This window comes from Micromys minutus (genome assembly GCF_963924665.1).
Source record: "Micromys minutus genome assembly, chromosome: 1".
NCBI lineage: Eukaryota > Metazoa > Chordata > Mammalia > Rodentia > Muridae > Micromys > Micromys minutus.
The window spans coordinates 30684900-30703909 of record NC_137969.1 but is presented as its reverse complement, the minus strand read 5'-3'; the positions used below and the strand labels follow the sequence as shown (position 1 = coordinate 30703909).

The window sequence follows — 19010 nt, the reverse complement described above, 5'->3', positions numbered from 1 at the left end:
CCAAACACCCCCACCTAAGGGATGCGGCGCAGACTCTATAGAACTGGGTTAATGGAGGTGAGACGCTGCAGCTCACAGCAGCGTGAGCTTGTGCCTCAGACAGCGCCCTCTCCTGGAGACCCTTCCCTCCTTCCTTTCCAGCGTGAGCTTGTGCCTCAGACAGCGCCCTCTCCTGGAGACCCTTCCCTCCTTCCTTTCCAGCTCCCTGGCCAAAAGCACAACCCTTCTGCCTCTGTCCACGGGAGCTCAGGGTCGTTTCTAGGCTTGGTGTGTGGAATGGCTTCCCTTGGGAGGTACTCCTTCCCTAGGCCCTGGAAGGGAGAGCCCCATCCTCAGGGTCAGCCACCCCGAATGAGAGATTCAGACTGAGCTGCCAGATTTCCAATCTGATCATTTTTATCTTTTAACTGATAAACAGTTTTAGTTATATTATTATTATAAACAGATAAAATATTAAGTATAACTATACCCCATGTTTCATTCTTATCCCCCAAAAAAATATCTTTGAAGTCTGTCTGAAATGTAAACTTACCTGGGCACTCTGTGTTTGATCTGGTAGCGTGAATGAGGCTATGGAAGACAGTTCGTAAACTCAGTTGGTTTAGTCTAAACTTCTGACAAATCTAGACCCACAGAGAAATCTGAAGTGGACGGACAGGCCACAGCTGAGGAACCCTGGCCTTTTGTGCCCTCACCAGTGAAATGGGGACAGATGAGGTGCTTCATGCTGACTGCTTGTAAGGTGTCACCGCTGGTGTGAAGAGTCATGAAGACTGGAGTCAGACTGCTGGTGTGAACAATCTTAAGTGTGAACAATCTCAAAGACTGGGATCAATGTGGTAGGAAGCAGCCGTCAAGGTTATGCTTGGAGCCCCTTAGAGCATGCCATACATAATACCTACCCCCTGGGTTGACGTAGGTGAGGGAAATGTGATCGTCTTCATCTAGGGCCCTAGTTATCAAGAAAGACCTTCCTCCATGAGGCTGGCTCTCCTAGGGTCGTTTGTTGCTTGGTTCCCATGCAGGGTGCTCACCTTCTTGCAGGACTAAGGCTGGGGATTTGAGCCTCATTGGCTGAGGCATCAAGAGAGGTTCTTGAGGACGGCATGTAAGAAGGGAGTTACTGGGAGCTGGGTTCTGGGCCTTCCTGCTTCAGCCTTCTGTAAAATAGGTGAAATTGTCTTAGGGTAGCCTAGATTTTCTAGCTCCAGCATCCCTCAAATCTGAAGGGATCCTGCCCAACAGCTACTACCCACCACAGAAGGTGTACACAGGGCTGGTCCATGGCCCGCACTGTGGACCTGTTTGAGGCCTGGTTTTCAGCATAATTCAGGAGCTCATCTCTCCTTGCTTTGACTTTGGGCCCATCCCGGTAGGGAAAGGGGTGTCCCAGGGCGGCACTGGTTATGTGGCAGGCACTTAAGAAATTGACTGATCACTGTCACTGGCTGCTCTTTCAGGGGACCTGGATTTGATTCTAAGCAACTACATGGTGGCACATAATTCCATCTGTAATTCCAGTTCCTGGGGATCTGATACCCTCCTCTGGCTTCCCTGGGCACCAGGAACACATGTGCATAGATATCATTTAAGAAAACTATTTATACATATAATAAAATAAAAGTTAAAAAGTTAAAAAAAATAGACTTGAAAGGGTTTAAGGAGAGAATTTTGCAGATTGAATTAGGGTACCAAGCTGATGGTATAGCAGTATGGAAGAATGGAAGAGCAGGTCCCAAGTCACCTATGGAGGAGCAGGGCCTGGGAAAGGACTGGGGTGGGGCTGTAGTACTGGCCAGGTGGATATTTTGAAGAGCTGGAGTCCTCATGGAAGCCAGCTTCAAAGAAGGAACTCCAGAAGACATCCCTCACTCTGCAGGAGCCTCTGTCCCCAGAGGCCATGAGCTCTGGGCCACAGGATGCTTCTGTGTCTTGGTGTCACCCAGAGGAGCTGTGGCCCTAGGGCTGATGTGGAATGGTTGATGCTGTTTGTAGCTCGGAGGGAGGCTGGAGACCCAGCAGGCCCAGGCTTCTTATGAGGAGAGATTTCCCAGAGTGGGATACAGACACCAAAGAAGATGAAAGTTCTTTTGAGGCCAGTTCCTCTCCTTGTGCTCCCTTGGGAGTTGTGATGCCGCAGACTGGCCTCAGCTGACTAGAGATGCTTGCATATCAGGTCTCTTTGGCTACAAGGACATGGTAGGACTTCTCTGCATGGTTTACGTGCCTGGCTTGGGGTAGAGCCCAGAATGGCAGTGAATAGTGTGCATTATATAAGTGGGCTGGAGTAACACACGCTCATTTGCTAGGTCCCCCCCCCCACTTTATGTCTTTAGCAGCTAGAAGGGCTTTCTAGCCTCATGAGAGCAGGTCTCAAGCCAGATCGGGTCCTAGGTGTCCAGTCTGGGATGCATGTGGAGATGTGCGCAGTAGTTGCAGTCTCTGGGAAATGCAAGGATGTGTTGGGTACAGTTGGGAGGCGGGAACTGTGGCAGGAATGTAGCCGGAAGCCTTGAGATGGCCCGTGACCTAAGGTGCAGGGCCACAGTGACTGAGGCTCCAGAGGCTCCTGACCCCAAAGGCCTTTGCTTCTTGTCCCACGACTTTGCAACATGCTTAGTCTCTCACAAAGCCACAGCTTGCCCTCTGTCACCGGAGGACATTTTGTTGATATCCGAGGAGGTGGGCTGCTCTGGGACCTGTGTGTGGGGACATCACCCAGGTATAGGCTGATGGCCCCAGAACTGGGAGAGGGGACAGCTGTTCAAACAGAGGCCTGTGTGAGGACAGTGATTGGTCAACAACTGAAGGAGCTGTGACCTCAGAGGCTAGGCCCCTCTCTCTGATCCCTTCCTGTTCATAGCCAGGAATGTAGGAGTCCTGTCCCAGGGCAGTGGGCGTGACCAGCACAATGGCCAACACTGGTCAGTCTCAGTCAATGCAAGCTGCAGTGACTGAGACCATGGGAGAGCACGCGTGCAGGGCCCCGAGGCTGCTCTCGGAGCCCTGTGAGTCGGCTGGTCTGGAAGAGGCAGGCTGTGCGATAGTCAAGAGGGGTGACCCAGGTGCCTGCTGGAGGATGCTTGCACAATTCTGTGGCTTTTGCAAGAGTGAACAAGAGCCGTGCCCTCTCCTGGTGGGGGGTGGGGCAGAGATGGAGCGAACCACTGTCCCATCCCTAGAGACTGAGCTGGGGGTGGAGGGAAGCACATGGTAGAGCATGTGAGGACTCCCCTAGTTTTTCTGTTATGGCTGTACATGGCACTGAGCCCAATTTTAGGCCTCACCCTACAACCTTGCTTCAGATGCCAGCTCAGCAGTGAGAGTAGGAATGCCAAGCAACATCTCTGCTCCGAAACAGAGTAGTGCCCACGTGCAGACAGAAGGTTCTCATTTCTAAAGAGGGCCCTGGGAATGGAACATCAGCTGAAGGACAAGTGGACCCTGTGGAGGGACAATAGTGTCCTTATCATACAGCCCCAAGGTGACTCCACTGTAGCCCACATGCCCAGACCCTAGACTGCCAGTCATCACTGACTAATTGGGCAATAGTTCACTCCGGTGTGGGCGGCAGCTCTTAGGGACAACTGTACGCTGCACGCAGGTGGTCAGGGTTCCTTGGGAGCCCTGCTTCGTTTCTTGATGCCGGGAGTCGGGGGGAGGCAGCTGTAGGACATGCTGGCTGATGCTGTCAGGTTAATTGCTGGTTGCCTTGATGCTCTCTTAAAACAAAACATGTACAGAAAGCCAGTGAGAGCCACCTCTTTTCACTTCTCTGGCCTGTCATCCTTCAGCTTCCAGTGTGGGTCTGACTGGAAATCCTTGCTGTCTCTGGTCCTGGGGGTTAAGCAGGAGCCCATGTCCTCCTCCAGGCTCTATCTCATTGTCATTTCCACTGTCAGGTGCCTGCTAACTCCCATGATGCCCTTGGAAGGCACCTTTGGAGAACTCCTACAGGAAGGAATGGGAGCGCTCTCCCCACTCTGCCCAAAGCCGGTGTTCCCCTGAGGGGCGGTGCAGGGTCTTTGCTCACCCCCAAGAGCCACTTGTCTATAAGGAATAGTTAGTCTCTGATCCACTTTCACCAGCTGTGTTCCCCAGACCCCGCCTGCACAGTCGGGGCTGACCAGGGAGGACCTGAGCTGGTTTATCTCCATGTGAACCAGCCTGGGAAATGTGGGCAAAGCTCTGCTTGGGCTGGATTTTGCCTGGGTGACATTCTTCCTTCAAAAACCACTTTCCACCCAACTATCTCCTTGTCTTTGAACAAATCCAAGATTGGAGCTTCGAGGCCTCCCAACTGGCCCTGGGCTAGCTTGCACCAGTTCTTAGATTTGAACTCACTTTTTTTTTTTTTTTTTTTTTTTTTTTGTCTTTTCTGGTACCCACTCAGGTCTGCAGGGTGCTGTTGAAGCTACAGGCAGCAGGACATCCCACAGTCCCCAGGCTGGCAGCTCACTGCCACAGAGTGTTGGCAACTGGGTTCCTTAGCATGCATGGCCCTTAGGAGTGTGAGATCCTGATGTCCAGGTCCAGGTGGATAGGGCCTGGGATTGAAGTGTGTGGTTTCCAGACTGGGCTGAGCTAGAGCACTGAGTGTTATGTGATGTGGTTGTTCTGAGCTCTCTGAGACTTAAGGTGGCTGACTCCCAGGCTGTCCAGGATGTATGTGGCTGAGAGAGATGGGAAAGAGAACAGGACCCTGTGGCTGAACCAGTTCCCTTGGGACAGGTCTTTTTCCACGTGCTGAAGGCAAAGACAGCAGGGCCTTGATCCCATTGTAGTCAGGAGCACTGGCTGGGCATGTGCCCAACTCCCTAAGTGATTAGGGTGAGATTGAGGCTGGATGGAGAGCCCTTCTCTGTGGCGGCCTTTGTTGCTTTTGAACAGGACCAGCAATGGTGGATGTGGCATTTTTGCCACCCCTTGAATGGAGAGAGACTGAGACCCCAGTGGGCCTTGTAAGTAGTTACAGTTTCCTGGACACTCAGCTGAAGCTGTATTGGTAATCTGTGTCCCACTGGGGAGGGATCAAATCCTGTGACATGCCCTGGCCATCAGGAACCTCAGCTGTCCCTCATTCATTATCCCTATAGCTACTCCAGGCAGCACAGGCGGACTGACATCCATCTCAATCACTGATGCTGGCTTTAGGCTCATGCCCCTGGCGACTGATTTAGCCTGAAGCAGAGCCTAGGAAGCCATGGCTAGTTCTTTCCCAGCCTCCCGTGTTTTGTGATAAGGGTGTTTGAGCTGGGACCCACTGCTGTCCTCGCTGGCAGGATCCAAGTAGGCCCTTCCTCCTTGGAGTGCATATCTCTGAGAGTCCCTCACAGGTCCTGAGTCTCCTCACAGAGTGGAGAGGATCTCAGTGGTCACCTCTGGGGTGAGGGGTAGTGCCCCCTGATGAGTGGGGAGACCCCCACCCCCCGAATCTGCCTGCATCAGGCACGGGTGTGCCCTCTACACACCTTGGTGTTCAGTCAAGCACAGTCCTTTGGCACCAGACACTATCACTGTCCCCACCATGCAAATGAGGGCCAGCAAAGGAGTGTCACTTATCCCAAGCATAGTACATGTGGGACTCACACCTGCACAGCTACACATGAGCTCTGGGTCCCAGAACTGCAGAGGCTCAGGACCGAAGAAGGGAGTGAGAGAAGAGAGGACCACAGGGGGTGAGAAAAGGGAGCCCTCCTATGTAATTGGGCCTCACATCTTCCTCTTCTTGCCCCTCCTCTGTCCCACCCAGTATCCTCCCATGACAGCCTGCAGCTGGCAGGGCTGAGTGCCACCCACGCCCCTCCTGTCCCCAGCTTGTTGGCTCCTCTTGCTTGCCACCCCAAACCCCCAGCTATGAGTCACCTCAGCCAGGGAGCAGGTGGGGGGGCACAAGGGTGGCAAATGGGGGGAGGGGAAGGTAATTGAAGTGGGCAGAGAATCTCTACCTATTTATCTCTAGAAACAGGGACAGGAAATGATAGTCACTTGCAGAGATTGACTACAAAATGTCACTCTAACTTGTCCCATGAGACCTGCTGCCCTGGCTTCCAGGTGTTGAGTCTCTAGAGCCACACCCTGAGTGTCCTTGGGATCGAAGGTTGGCTATCCCTCCTGTCCTCGGCTACCAGCTCGCTACCACTGCCTCTTGGGCATCTTTGGAATTAAACAGATTATCACCTGTGACACTCACAGATGGTGCCTGTCATGTGGCAGATGCTTTGGAAGGACATGTCACATGCTGTGGCCTAACTGCCAGCACCTTGGGGCAGGCCCTGCTTCTGTCGTCTGCAAGGTGATGGACACTAGCCCTGTCACCTGCATAGAAGCATAGAATATTTCCATTCTGCGCCCTGAATCCTCAGAGTCATGAGAGGACCCAAAACCTGTAGAGGAAATAGTCCCCGGGCCTGGAAGGCGGCTTGACCCTTACGTCATAAACTCTCGTTCCCAGGGACAGGACAGGCGGTTTGCATTGGCCCAGTTTTCTGCAAATGAGTGATTCAGATGGTCTGGGGTCTTACAGTGGTCATGGGGCCATGGGGTGAGGGAGGAAGGAAGCCATCCCTCTGGGCCCTTGGCTGCTTTGCTTGTATCTCTGCAGCAGCCTTTGCGAGAGGACAAAGATTCTTCAGTGTGAGGAAGCTGTAGGCTGCAGAGAATGCAGGCCAAGCCTTTGTCACAGCCCTTGAGCATGAAGAAGAGGCCTTGGCTTTGAGGCTGAACTGGGTCACCTGCTTTGCTGGTGCAGGGGAGCATCCTGTGGAGGGGGAGTGGGCTACCTCACCCTGTGTGAGTCACTCAGCACGGCTGTGCTGGCTCTGTTGGAGCTGCTCCTTCTCTCTGGTCCCTCGATGGCCTGGATCTTGCTGGTGCCCAGCCCTGGGCTTCACTCATGCTGCTGAGCTCAGGGGACACCTGAAGTTTGTGTCTGGCAGAGTAGACAACCTAGCCAGCCAGGCCTGTACACAGAGATCATGGCAGAATCACCTAGAAAAGCTTCCAGGCCTCGGCATCCCCGGGGGTGGCATCTCGGGACACTGTACTATCATTAGCATCCAGGCAGGCGGGTGGATAATTGCAGGTTTCGCATTAGTAAAAAATTGAGTAAAATTGTGTTGGTTTTTTTTTTGTTTTGTTTTGTTTTGTTATTTTCTGATAAGTACTTTTATGGGAGTGTAGATGAATGCTGTATTCTATCTGAGGGGTGTTCCGCTGCAAGAAGGAAAAAATAGCACATCTTTTGCCTGAGCTTCCTTAACCAGCCCCCTGGGTTAGCAGGTGTGTAATGTGTATGTGTGTGTGCACATGTGTACCCCTGCTGAAGTAAATAAGCCAGCTTATGTACAGCTCCCTATGTGCCCCTTTCTTTTTTGGGGTGCAAATTCTCATCACATTTGGGCTCCTAACACATGCTGAGCCTCAGGAGCTGTCTCTGATATTCCAAATAGACACACATGGGATGCTCCCCCACACCCCCACTTCACCCCCAGCTGCAGCTGCTTCTTCAGCTGCCACCTCATAGCGGGGCTTGAGTTTATTTTGTAAGAGGATCCCAGTGCTTGCTGGGGGGGGGGGGGGAGGCGGTATTCTGAAGACACAGTGGGTGAGGCCTGAGTCCAAGGACATGTCTGTTGTAGGCATAGCTCCTTGAATAAAGGTACAAGTGTGTTTCCACAGTGGTCTGTATCCTAGACAGCATTGCCCACCTTAGGCATCTGACCACAGAGAAGACTCAGCCAAGCCTGCCTTCCTGCAGGTGGACAGTTTGCCCCAGCACCAGGGCTAGAGACCCAGGGATTGGCTTACATAGTCCCTAAACTGCCTGTTTAAGTGGCTGCCAGCATTCTTCCTTTTCTGTTGGTCCTAGGGAGGTTCCTTGGTGAGGAAGGCACCCCTCTGAGGTTTGGATTGGCATATTCATTATGGGCTCGCCATTCTGGGAGGGGCTCAGCACTCAGCAAGAGGCAGGGGTTCTAAATGTTGCTTCCACCCCCTCCCCATCCACCCCACTCCCAGTCTTGGCAGGGAGGCAGCTGCTGTCCTTAGTGCTGAAAAAAAGCATGCTTTTCCCCCAATTCTCTCTCTCTCTCTCTCTCTCTCTCTCTCTCTCTCTCTCTCTCTCTCTCTCTCTCTCTCGAGCGCGCGCGCGCGCGCGCGCGCACACACACACACACACACTTGCACACTCATGCACAGCAGCAGCACTAAGCACTAGTTGGGAAGAGTGCAGGAACCTGGTGAGAGCTGCAAGCTGTTTTCTTGCTGCCCTGCATTCCACTGTGACTGTGGCTCTGGCCAGGTGCAGCCTTTCCATTCTACACAGGGGACTTTTCTGAGGTGGGGGACTCTTCTGCTATATCTATCAGCTTTTAAAAGCTTCCTGGCACCTTGCCTTGTTTTTAAGAATATAAAAACTCTACCTCGTAAGTTGCTCCATCTTTGGGGGCCTTAGGAAGGACTGCCAGAGGAGCAGTCAGGACTGCTGGCCCTGCCAGGAGGTTGTGGGTATTCCGCAAGTGAACTACCAATCAGCCCCTCTGATAACTCAAGCGTCCAGATGTGCCATTGGCTGGATATCTCAGAGCCAGATCCCATACCCGGTGGATCAAGGAGAGAGAGCAGTGACCTCTGGCCTCTGAGAACACACGTTTGCTGCCACCTGGCAGACACATTGCTGTATAGACCCCACTACTGCCCAGAAGTGGAATTAGAACAGTCAGTGTGCCACTAGCAGACCTCCCATTTTTTGCATTGTTGGAAGCTCTCAGACCAGAGTTAGGTTTCTCACTGCCTTCTGTTTGTCTCTGTCCCAGGCACCGGTTGTCCGTGGCCCTAGGTACCCACAGCCTTCCTCTTCCTTGCAGTCAGCCAGGTGTGTGCTCCAGAGGCCAGGCAGTGGGTGGCCTCCTCTTTTCATCAAATCATCCCTGGATAGTCTATGGTTTGGTGGCTGCCACCCACACTCGGGGACCTATCCTGACGTGGCATCCATGAGTCCCCAGCTGCTCAGACACGAGGTGACACCTTGCCCTTTTCTGTTGCCAGATCACCAGAAACTGGAGAGAGAGGCTCGGATCTGCCGCCTGCTGAAGCATTCCAACATTGGTGAGCACCCAGAGGACAGTAGGGTGGGTGGTTTTGAGAATGCCTACGAAGATATTTAGAACTCAGAACTGGAGACCAGTGAGCTGACCAAGCTTCGCACATGCTGTGAGTGTCCGGACTGCTGACCCTGCCAGTAGGAAGCGAGGATTCAACAGAAGCCTGTCAGCCCCATCTGCCCATCAGCATAGATGGGAGCCAAGACAGGATAGTCACAGGATTCTGGCTTCCCTTCCAAGCCTTGGTCCCCAGAAGGCACAGCTGCTCTGCCAGTCTGGCTTCTTCTGAAAGCCCAGACAAATGTTCAAGGAGCTGCAGGGACCAAGGTTGTGCTGACCTGGAAAGTTGGCTCATATGTCCCTAGTCACTCAGTCCTTTTCTGGCAGCCATGACAGTACAAGACCCTTGCTATGCATGCACACACAAGAGTGCCTGTTCCTCCCTCTAGAACTGAGGAAGAGTGGAGAAGCTCAGGTCTCACCCATGCTGGGGAGCAACTGGAGATACCTGGGGTGTGGCTGCAGCTTCAGGGCTGACTGACCTCAGAGGCACTGGGACTTATTAGGAGATTCGTGGTCTTTTCCCTCCAAAGTTTCAGACTTGCCAGGACATAGTCCAGGAATCTGTTTTTAAAGGGATCCCCAGGGATTGAAGGAATGTCTGGATTGGGAGCCTCGCTTCTCCATCCCTTTCCAGAGCAGGAGCTAGGGTAAAGAGAGATTAATCTGCTTTGGGGATGTGGGCGTTCCAGCTGCTGTACTGCTCCCCAGTGCTGGAGAGCCTCAGCTGGCCACTGGCCCAGACTAGGAGCTGGATGGGAAAGATATATCCTTCATTTCTGAGGCTAGATCTTAGCCACCAGGTGGTAGTCGTTTTTGTTTTTCAAGACAATGTCTCACTATGTAGTCTTGGCTGGCCCTGGACTTGCTGGGTAGGCCAGGCTGTCCTTGAACTCATAGAGGTCTACCTGTCTCCATCTCCCAGGTGCTGGGATTAAACGTGTACACCACTGTACACAGCATAGAGCCTTATCCTCTTGATAGGCAGGTGCCTGGGCCTGCCCTAGAGAGCTGACTTAGGAAGTCTGGATTGGCCCAGGAACCTGGATCTCAACAGTGTCTATAAGACTGCTAGGCCATGCTACTCGGTGCTTGCAGCTGCGTACCAAGAGCCTGACACTTCAGCACTGAGCACTGCACCTCTTCTTGGAGAGCATGGGAGATGGTACCCAGCTGAGCTCCACCAGTGCCTCTAAGCCCTTGCTTACCTACTCCCAACTGGGCAGCAACCAAGGGCTGTGCCTCATTCTGCCAGTGTTTTCACCAACTGCCTTATTTAGATGAGTGGATGCCCAGGTGGGTCTTAGGTTATTTTGTTTAGTTCTTCAACCCAGTAGCCTGATGTGTTTCCCGATGGGTTCCAAGCAGTGGCTTGGCTCCGGCTTCCTGTGTGGACTGGGGGACGGGACCATTAGAAGTCCTTATAGCGGCTTCATTTCTGTCAGGTTAGGACCCAAAACCAGAACATTCCAGAAGACAGACCTGAGACTATGAGGCTCCTGCGGAACCCTCTCTGAAGATCCAGGGGCTCTCTGAGGAGGAGAGGGGGGACCACTAGAGTTTTCCTTAGCCTGACTTTACTCTGCTTACCTCAGCCCCACTTCTACACAGAGAGGTGTCCACGGGCCACCCTGGGACCACTAGCGAGTTCTGGGGGACAGCTCGGGAGTAACTCTGGGTGGGAGTCCAGTCCAGAAGCAGCCTGCGGCAGACTGAGGAGGGGAGAAACCCCCACCCCCCCAAGAAGCATTGTGGAGATGCTCCTGCCAGTCTCACAGGGACCTGGTGGGATGAGCTAAGATGATTCACAAAATAAAAACTCCCCCTAGGGGAAGCAGCATCAACTACAAAGTTCCTTCTATGCCCTGAGCAGACTTTACTAGTGGAAGGGGACACAAATGTTCCCGTTTTCAGAGTGGTTTCACAAGCATGGTGCCCATCTGTGCTGCAGGACCAACAGCCTCCAAGTCTTCGCCAAGCAGCCTGGGTCGCCTGTGCTCTCTTGAGCAACTGAGCTGGCTAGCCGGCCCTGATGGAGCTGTGGAACCCTCTGCAAAGTGCCCACGTGTGTCCCTGTTTAAAAGTTATTAAGAATTTCACATCGGGGCTGGAGGGGTAGCTCGGAGCTTAAGAACACTTGGTGCTCTGCAGAAGACCTGAGTTGGATTTCCAACTCCCAGGTAGCAGTGCACAACCACCTAATAACTGAACTTCCAGGATCCAATGCCCTTTTCTGGCCTCTGTGAGCACCAACTACATACATAGATACATGCAGGGAAAGCACTCAGAAATAATTTTTTAAAGGATTTAATTTAAAACATTAATAATTTAATAAAGGAAGGATTTCAAAGCAGCAGCAGGAACAGGGCTATCCCTTGAGCTACCTGGCCTTATCCCCAACTGCAGACCTAACATACTGGCCTTGCCTAGAGCAATGACGAATACAGCCAGGGCTGTGTCTGTCCAGGGCTTGGCTGGAGCTTTGGAATTCATTTCCAACATGGCTCCTTCTACGATCTCAGTTCCTCTCCATAAGTTTTGCCCCAGAGCCATGTAAGCATTGTTGAGAATAACAATAGGGTCCTCCAAAGCCAGTGATGATAGAGATAGAGAAATAGATAGAGATAGACAGACAGACAGACAGACAGACAGACGGATAGAGTGCTTTAGTGAGTGTCCATTGCCGTGAGATAATCAATGAGTAAGGAGAAATATGTTTTAGCTCACTGTTACGGAGATGTCAGTACAGGCACTGGGGAGGTGGCTCAGTGGGTAAAGCGCTTATCTGTCGCAGGAGCCTGAGGCTCAGATCCCCGGCAGGATGCCAGCCTGCAAGCCCAGTGCTCAGTAGATGGTGACAGGCCATGCCCAGCGCAAGCTGGCTGGCTGAAGCAGTGAGTTCTGGGTTCAGTGAGAACCCGTGAGTAAGGCTGGGTGTAATTGAGGAAGACACCCGGTGTCAACCTCTGACCTCCATATGCACCCACACAACACATACATGCACATCCACATGTGTGAACATCCGTACCCATGCACACATATGCAAAATAAGTAACAGCCCATGGTTTCTTGGCCCGGCTGCTTTGGGCCTTTGATAAGAGCAAATGTTGGAGGAGACCTGTTCACCTCACACTCAGCAGCAGGGGAGCAAAGGAAGAGAGGATGGGGTCCCCACTGATCTAACTTCCTTACCAGACTTCACACCTTAAGTAATCCATCTCTCAATAATGCCACGTGTTGGAATAGAGCCTTTGACATGTGGGTCTTTGGGGCACACTTCCAGATTTAATATTCAGAGACAAAGCAGAGAAACAGAGACAAGTATGAGAAACGGAGATAAAGACAGAGAAAGCGAGAAAATGAAGGACATACTGTGTTTCAATATTATGGTAAAGAAATACAGGGCAGTGTTCCATGTACCTGCACTTCTATGGCATTAGCTACATCTGCAGTGCAATGGGCCCACTGCCTGCAGCCAAACCATCTTCCTCTCTTCCATTAGCTCTACCCCCACTAGATATCTCCCCACTTTCCTCCCCAGCCAGTCATGGAAGGACAGACTATGTATGGCTCAGTTCTATTTCTATGAGGTTTTGAGATTTGTCAGTCACAGACACAGAAGCAAAATGAGTCCAGGGGACTGGAGAGATGGCTCCGTGGTTAGAGCACTGACTGCTCTTCCAGAGGTCCTGAGTTCAAATTCCAACAACCACATGGTGGCTCACAACCATCTTTAATGGGATCCAATGCCCTCTTCTGGTGTCTCTGAAGACAGATACAGTGTAATATATACATAGTCTGTCCTTCCATGACTGGCTGATTTCACTGAATGTTAATGCTCTGAGATCGCCTCCTCTTTCTCCTTCTTCCTCCTCCTCCTCTTTTTTTTCTCCTCCTTCTCCTCTTTCTCCTCTTCTTACTCTTCCTCCTTCTCCTCTTCCTCTTCTTTTCCCCCTTCCCATTACCTCCTTCCTTTCTCCTTTCCTCTGCTTTCTTCTTCTTGAGACAGGGTTTCTCAATGTATCCTATAGAACTCTTTCTATAGACCAGGCTGGCCTTGAACTCAGAAATCTGCCTCTTCCTCCCAAGTGCTGGAATTAAAGGCATGCATCACCACACCCAGCTAGAATTTCTTCCTTTTGAAGGCTGAATGATACTTTGTCCATCCATCTCTTGATGGACACTTGGGGCTGCTTCCACCTCTTGGCCATCGTGACTGGTACTGCTCGGATGGGTTACACAGGCTGAGTCTGCTGAGTATACTCCTGGGGGCAGCTCTGCTCACATGCAAACCCTGTTTGACCCTTTGAGGAACCATGTGCCTTCTGATGATCTAGTTTGCATGGTATCTGTCCTGCATACTCTATTTGAAGCTCACAGCTTGAGCAAATAGCTCCCATGGAAGAAATGCACCATAGGGTTTGGGATGAACTTTGCAGCCACCATAATGAGCACCTGAGGTTGGGGGCCTGGTCCCTACCTCCTGAGCTACCTCATTGTGCTGAGGCTCACGACCTTACTCAGGACCAGCAATAAAATCAACCCCTCAACTCCCAGATGCCAGCTCCCTAGCATCTAGACAGGGCTTAGCTAAGTGTTTGCTCTGGGGTGGACCAGTCTCCTTCAGAGTGAAAGAGAAGGTTGGGCAGGCACAGCACCCCTGGGTGTGGTACAATCTTTGCAGTGCTGTGGAGAGGGAGAGGGGGGAAATGTGACTGGGTCACTTGCAATAGCAAGAAGCTTTGCCTGGATGCTCCTCTTGGGAAGAGACCCATTCATGCAGGCTGTCACCCCAGTCTTTGGACTCCAGGTGTTCTGGTGTCGGGCAGACAGCCACAAAGCAAAAGTGGCAGGCATGTGTTCACAGGCCTTAAGGGGTTAGGATAGTGGTGGTGGTAGTGGGGTAGGGAATGGGTTCCTCTGGGTTGTCTGGGATAAGGTGAGTGAACAGAAGAACCTATGTCATCTTGGACCCTGTGCCACCTAAGACAGGGTCCCTAGGTAAAGGGACTTCCAGACTAAGTTGGGCCCATCAAGTTAGTATCTGTGTGATAATTTATCCTTGAGCACAAACAGTGTATGCCTCACCTGGAATTGTCCCCGAGCCCAGCAACATCCCCAGGGAGGCTCCAAAATTCATTATTCAGCACATATTTATGCATGCCTGCTGTTTTTGTGCCAGGAGAGGCAATCCAGGTTGCCTTGGATCGCCTGAACTCTCAGAAGTCCAGCCAGGACTTCTGAGATCTAGCCCACTAATGACATCACATTTGACCTGCAGCAGGAAGATTCCCCCAAATCTACTAACGTTTGGGTGTCCCAAGCTTCTTTGACCTCAGAAGCTGCAACCCCAGCTTGGCTTGGGAGTCTGAGCCCTGGAGCCCTGCTGAGCAGAAGGGAAAGGGGTCCCCCGCAGCAGGAAGTCCTAGCAGAACAGGAAGAGGGACAGGGCCATGCCCCTGAGTTCTGCTCGCCTGAGAGACTCAGGTGGGTAGGTTGACTCTGGCCACCTGACCCAGATGCTCCTGGCTGGTCTGGCAAGAAGCTGTGGTGGACCTGCCCACCTTATACAGAGTGGTGACCTCTGTATACCAGCCCACAAAGTGCCATTTTTGTCACAATTCTATCTTGTTTTCCTTAGCCTTTTCTGTGAACTCACAAGTCTAATGTGCTGGTTAAGGTTTTTTTGAAGCCATTAAAATCAGCTTCTGTTTTTAAAATGGTGTTCACATACCTACTACCTTAATTCCACATAAACAGAGCCCTGTAGCTCCTTCTGTGGAAGGAAACTGGGTCTTAGAAAGGAGACAAGACACATCTCTTTGGTCAAGATGAGCCAAGTCTCTTTGGTCTCTAGGTAGGTGGCTGAGGACAGGGAGCCCCCAGCAGTCTTTCCTGGAGACCCCAGAGGGCAGTGGGGTAACTCCAAGGACCAGCTAGGCCTTCTTGGAGCACTGCCTTCAGGAATATATGGAAGAAGGTTCCCCCTGGGACTGCTGGGACCCTTCTCTGTGCCGAGTGGCATGTCCCAGAGTGGAGGCAGCTGGGCTATCTCAGACAGGAAGGATCCAGAAGGATGACTCCAGCTCACCCTCAGGGATTTCATTGGCTGGTCTTAGAAGGAGGCTGTCAGCAAGCACCAGGGACTCGTTTGACTTGTGGAGACACAGTTCATTATGGACAGAGTAGAGGCCCAGGTAGAAATAGAGAGTCCAGGGCGCCAAGTAGAAATTAGTCCTCACTAAGGGGCTCTGAGAACCCAGAGAGATACCCAAGCTGTGGATCCCAGAAGGTCAGGGAAACTGTGCTACTAAGCTTAGGGCCAGGAAATGGAAAGAAAATGGAAGGTCTTACACCCATACTGGCCGCTTCTAAGCCACTACCATGGGCTAACTAAAACACCCCAGGTTCCTACATGCTCTGAACCTCAGTTATCTGGTGTTTGTAATACCACAGTGACAACAGTGGCAGACATAGAGCACTCAGTGCTTCACACAGGGACACAACTCACAGCCCCTACGAACAGGGGGCTCTTCCATTTTACAGAGCTGCAGACTGGGCTCAGGTAAGTTGGGGTGGGGGAGCTCCTAATTCACACGGCTACTCTGGCGGATACAGTGGGTGTTCTTCTGTTTCCTATCTCTATGGAAGGTCTGGGGCCTGCTGTGTTAAAGGTATACATAAGGTGAAATACATCATGGGGTCAAGGCTCCTGGAACCAAGTAGAGGCATAGTACAGATCAGAGTTCCAAGGCATAAGGACACTATCAGGATGGTGCCAGGAGGGAGGGTGGCAGCCACCAGCTAGAAACTAGGACAGAGGGGAGAGTGCCAGGAAGAGGAATTGTGTGGGCTGTTTCTGCCTGAGGTCCTGGAGTCCTGTGGGACCAGAGAGAAGGTGGCTGCTCTTCACCCTCCTCTTGGCTGGTGGAAGACAGCAAGAACTTAAGATGCCAAGAGCACCAGGGCCAGGGCTAGTACAGTGCACTCGCTGGAGCCAGCCCCCAGCTCCCAAGGCCTCAGTTCACCCTTTGTGGGCTGTGTGTCCTTGGCTGGTTCATCAGCCTCTCTGCTGAAGCTCCCTTTTCTGCAGCCTGGAGGGGTGGCTGGTGAACTAACCGAGCCAACACATGCAAGGTGCTCAGAGCAGCCCTGGCATGCAGTGCTGTTCTACAAAGGGCAGGAGATGCATGTGGGAGAGCAGGGCCCAGAGTGACTCATTCCTAGAAAATCCTTCCTGCTTGGTGCACAGTGCAGCTCCCTCATGCCATCGCCAACAGTGTGTGAGTACCTCATTCCTGAGAGCCCATCAGCCCCAGCCCAGTCCAGGCAGGCACTGAGTGGAAATAGGCCAGAGAGAGGAAGACTGTTAGACCTCACTGGCCAAAAGGAGTCAGAAGTCAAGATTCGAGCCTCTGGAAGATACCACACCTGGTAATCCTTTTGAGTGGAGGCTCCGTCCTGCTGAGGATAGTCCAGAATAGAATAGGTTTGTTTCCTGCAAAAACCTCCCCCATGACCATGTGGTTTCTGTTAGGGGCTCAGCAGTAAGCCTTTGTTTGCTATGTTTCCCCTTGGAAAGGGAAGTAGGAGAGCAGAAAGGGGCCAACAGAAGGACAAATGCTGCCTAGAGCACCATGGTGCTTCCTCAGGCCTCTGTGATGCTCTCTCGGGGCTCTGTGGTGCTCCCTCAGGGCTCTGTGGTGCTCCTTCAGGGCTCTGTGATGGTCCCTCAGGGCTCTGTGGTACTCCCTCAGGGCTCTGTAGTGCTCCCTCATGCCTATGTGATGCTTCCTCAGGGCTCTGTGGTGCTCCCTCGGGGCTCTGTGGTGCTCCCTCAGGGCTCTGTGATGTTCCCCCGGGCTCTGTGGTGCTCCCTCATGCCTATGTGGTGCTTCCTTAGGGCTCTGTGGTGCTCCCTCATGCCTGTGTGGTGCTTCCTTAGGGCTCTGTGATGCTCCCTCATGGCTCTGTGATGCTTCCTCAGGGCTCTGTGATGTTCCCCCGGGCTCTGTGGTGCTCCCTCAGGGCTCTGTGATGTTCCCCCGGGCTCTGTGGTGCTCCCTCAGGGCTCTGTGATGTTCCCCCGGGCTCTGTGGTGCTCCCTCAGGGCTCTGTGATGTTCCCCCGGGCTCTGTGGTGCTCCCTCAGGGCTCTGTGATGTTCCCCCGGGCTCTGTGGTGCTCCCTCATGCCTGTGTGGTGCTTCCTTAGGGCTCTGTGATGCTCCCTCATGGCTCTGTGATGCTTCCTCAGGGCTCTGTGATGTTCCCCCGGGCTCTGTAGTGCTCCCTCAGAGCTCTGTGGTGCTCCCTCAGGGCTCTGTAGTGCTCCCTCATGTCTATGTGATGCTTCCTCAGGGCTCTGTGGTGCTCCCTCATGTCTATGTGATGCTTCCTCAGGGCTCTGTGGTGCTCCCTCATGGCTCTGTGGTGCTCCCTCATGGCTCTTTGATGCTCCCTCAGGGCTCTGTGGTGCTCCCTTGGGGCTCTGATGCTCCCTTGGGGCTCTTTGATGCTCCCTCGGGGTTCTGTGGTGCTCCCTCATGCCTATGTGATGCTTCCTCAGGGCTCTGTGGTGCTCCCTCATGGCTCTGTGGTGCTTCCTTAGAGCTCTGTGGTGCTCCCTCAGGGCTCTGATGCTCCCTCGGGGCTCTTTGATGCTCCCTCGGGGCTCTGTGGTGCTCCCTTGGGGCTCTGTGGTGCTCCTTATGGCTCAGCGTGCAGCACCTTAAGCCAGCTCATATCTTCCCCCAGCCTCAGGCAACATAAAGGAGTTTCCTTTCCAAGCTTGCAACATTGGTGCTGTGTGGGCCCCGACAGGGTGGAGGTGGGCAGTAGGGAATATCCTGGGCTACCTCCCATTCCTAATGACTTCTCTGTCCCTGCAGTACGCCTCCATGACAGCATCTCTGAAGAGGGCTTCCACTACCTGGTCTTTGACTTGTAAGTGCCAGATCCAAGGACCTTCAGCGTCTCTCACTCCCAGCATGGGGCCCACAGCCTCCTCAGATTCAGAAGCAGGCCTTTCCCCACATCAGGACACTCCCTGAGTGCACTCCTGCATGGGGTCAGCTCGTCCCCAGCCATACCCATAGCCAGCACTCGTTTGGCTTTGCACAGGTTTTCACCCACAGTCAAGTCGGGCATGCTGAGGATGTCCTCCACGTAGCAAGGCCTGCCATGCTGGGTTGGCAGGAGCATGCGTGTTGATAAGGGTGGGTGGAAGGATGTGTGTACATGCACACGTGTGACAGTACCTAAGCTGAGAGCAAGCACAGAGATGCTTTGTGTAAAGTCCATGAGTATACATGCATGTCTGTTTTATAAGTGTGACTGGTGTGTTTTGGGGATACAGGCCTGTGTGTGTGTGTGTGGTGTGTGTGTGTGTGTGTGTGTGAGTGCAGTAGCTGAGTGAGAAGGCGTTCGGGGCCAACTCCGCCTCTCACTTCCTGCCGGATTTAGAAGCGATGATCTCATCTCCCTTACTCTTGACAGCTCCTGCTAAGCAGCACTATATTTAGCTGTCTGTGAATCAGGGCTACTTCAGGACCCTGGGCTAGGTGGGGGCCCAGGGGCTTTGGCCTGTCCTGGTGGCCTCCAGACTGCACAGCCAGGGAAACCTGGCTCCGGTACTGTTACCATGGTTACCTCATGCCCTTTGGCTGCCCTTGAGCAACAGGCTGAATGGGAACAGGAAGAGCCTTCCTGGGCTCTTCCTCCTCTCAGCTCTTCCCTCAGATGACAGGTGTCCAGGGCGTTAGGCATGCAGGCCTTAGCATTCTCCGCCTTGTAGCATCTTCTGGTAAAGAGCTAGGCTGCCCCGCGTGGAATTTGTTTATTTCTCA

The 19010-nt window shown here is 52.8% G+C and overlaps 1 protein-coding gene across 7 annotated transcripts in view; it reads left to right on the top strand.

Annotated features, from left to right (window-relative positions):
- The window catches only part of CAMK2B (calcium/calmodulin dependent protein kinase II beta), an 89623-nt gene that overhangs the window by 38922 nt on the left and 31691 nt on the right, over nt 1-19010 (top strand). For all 7 annotated transcript variants that reach the window (XM_080930514.1, XM_080930513.1, XM_080930512.1 and 4 more), the window contains exons 3-4: nt 9049-9108; nt 18054-18108. In XM_080930514.1, the coding sequence (XP_080786640.1) occupies nt 9049-9108; nt 18054-18108 (115 nt within the window). The remainder of the gene's footprint in view (nt 1-9048; nt 9109-18053; nt 18109-19010) is intronic.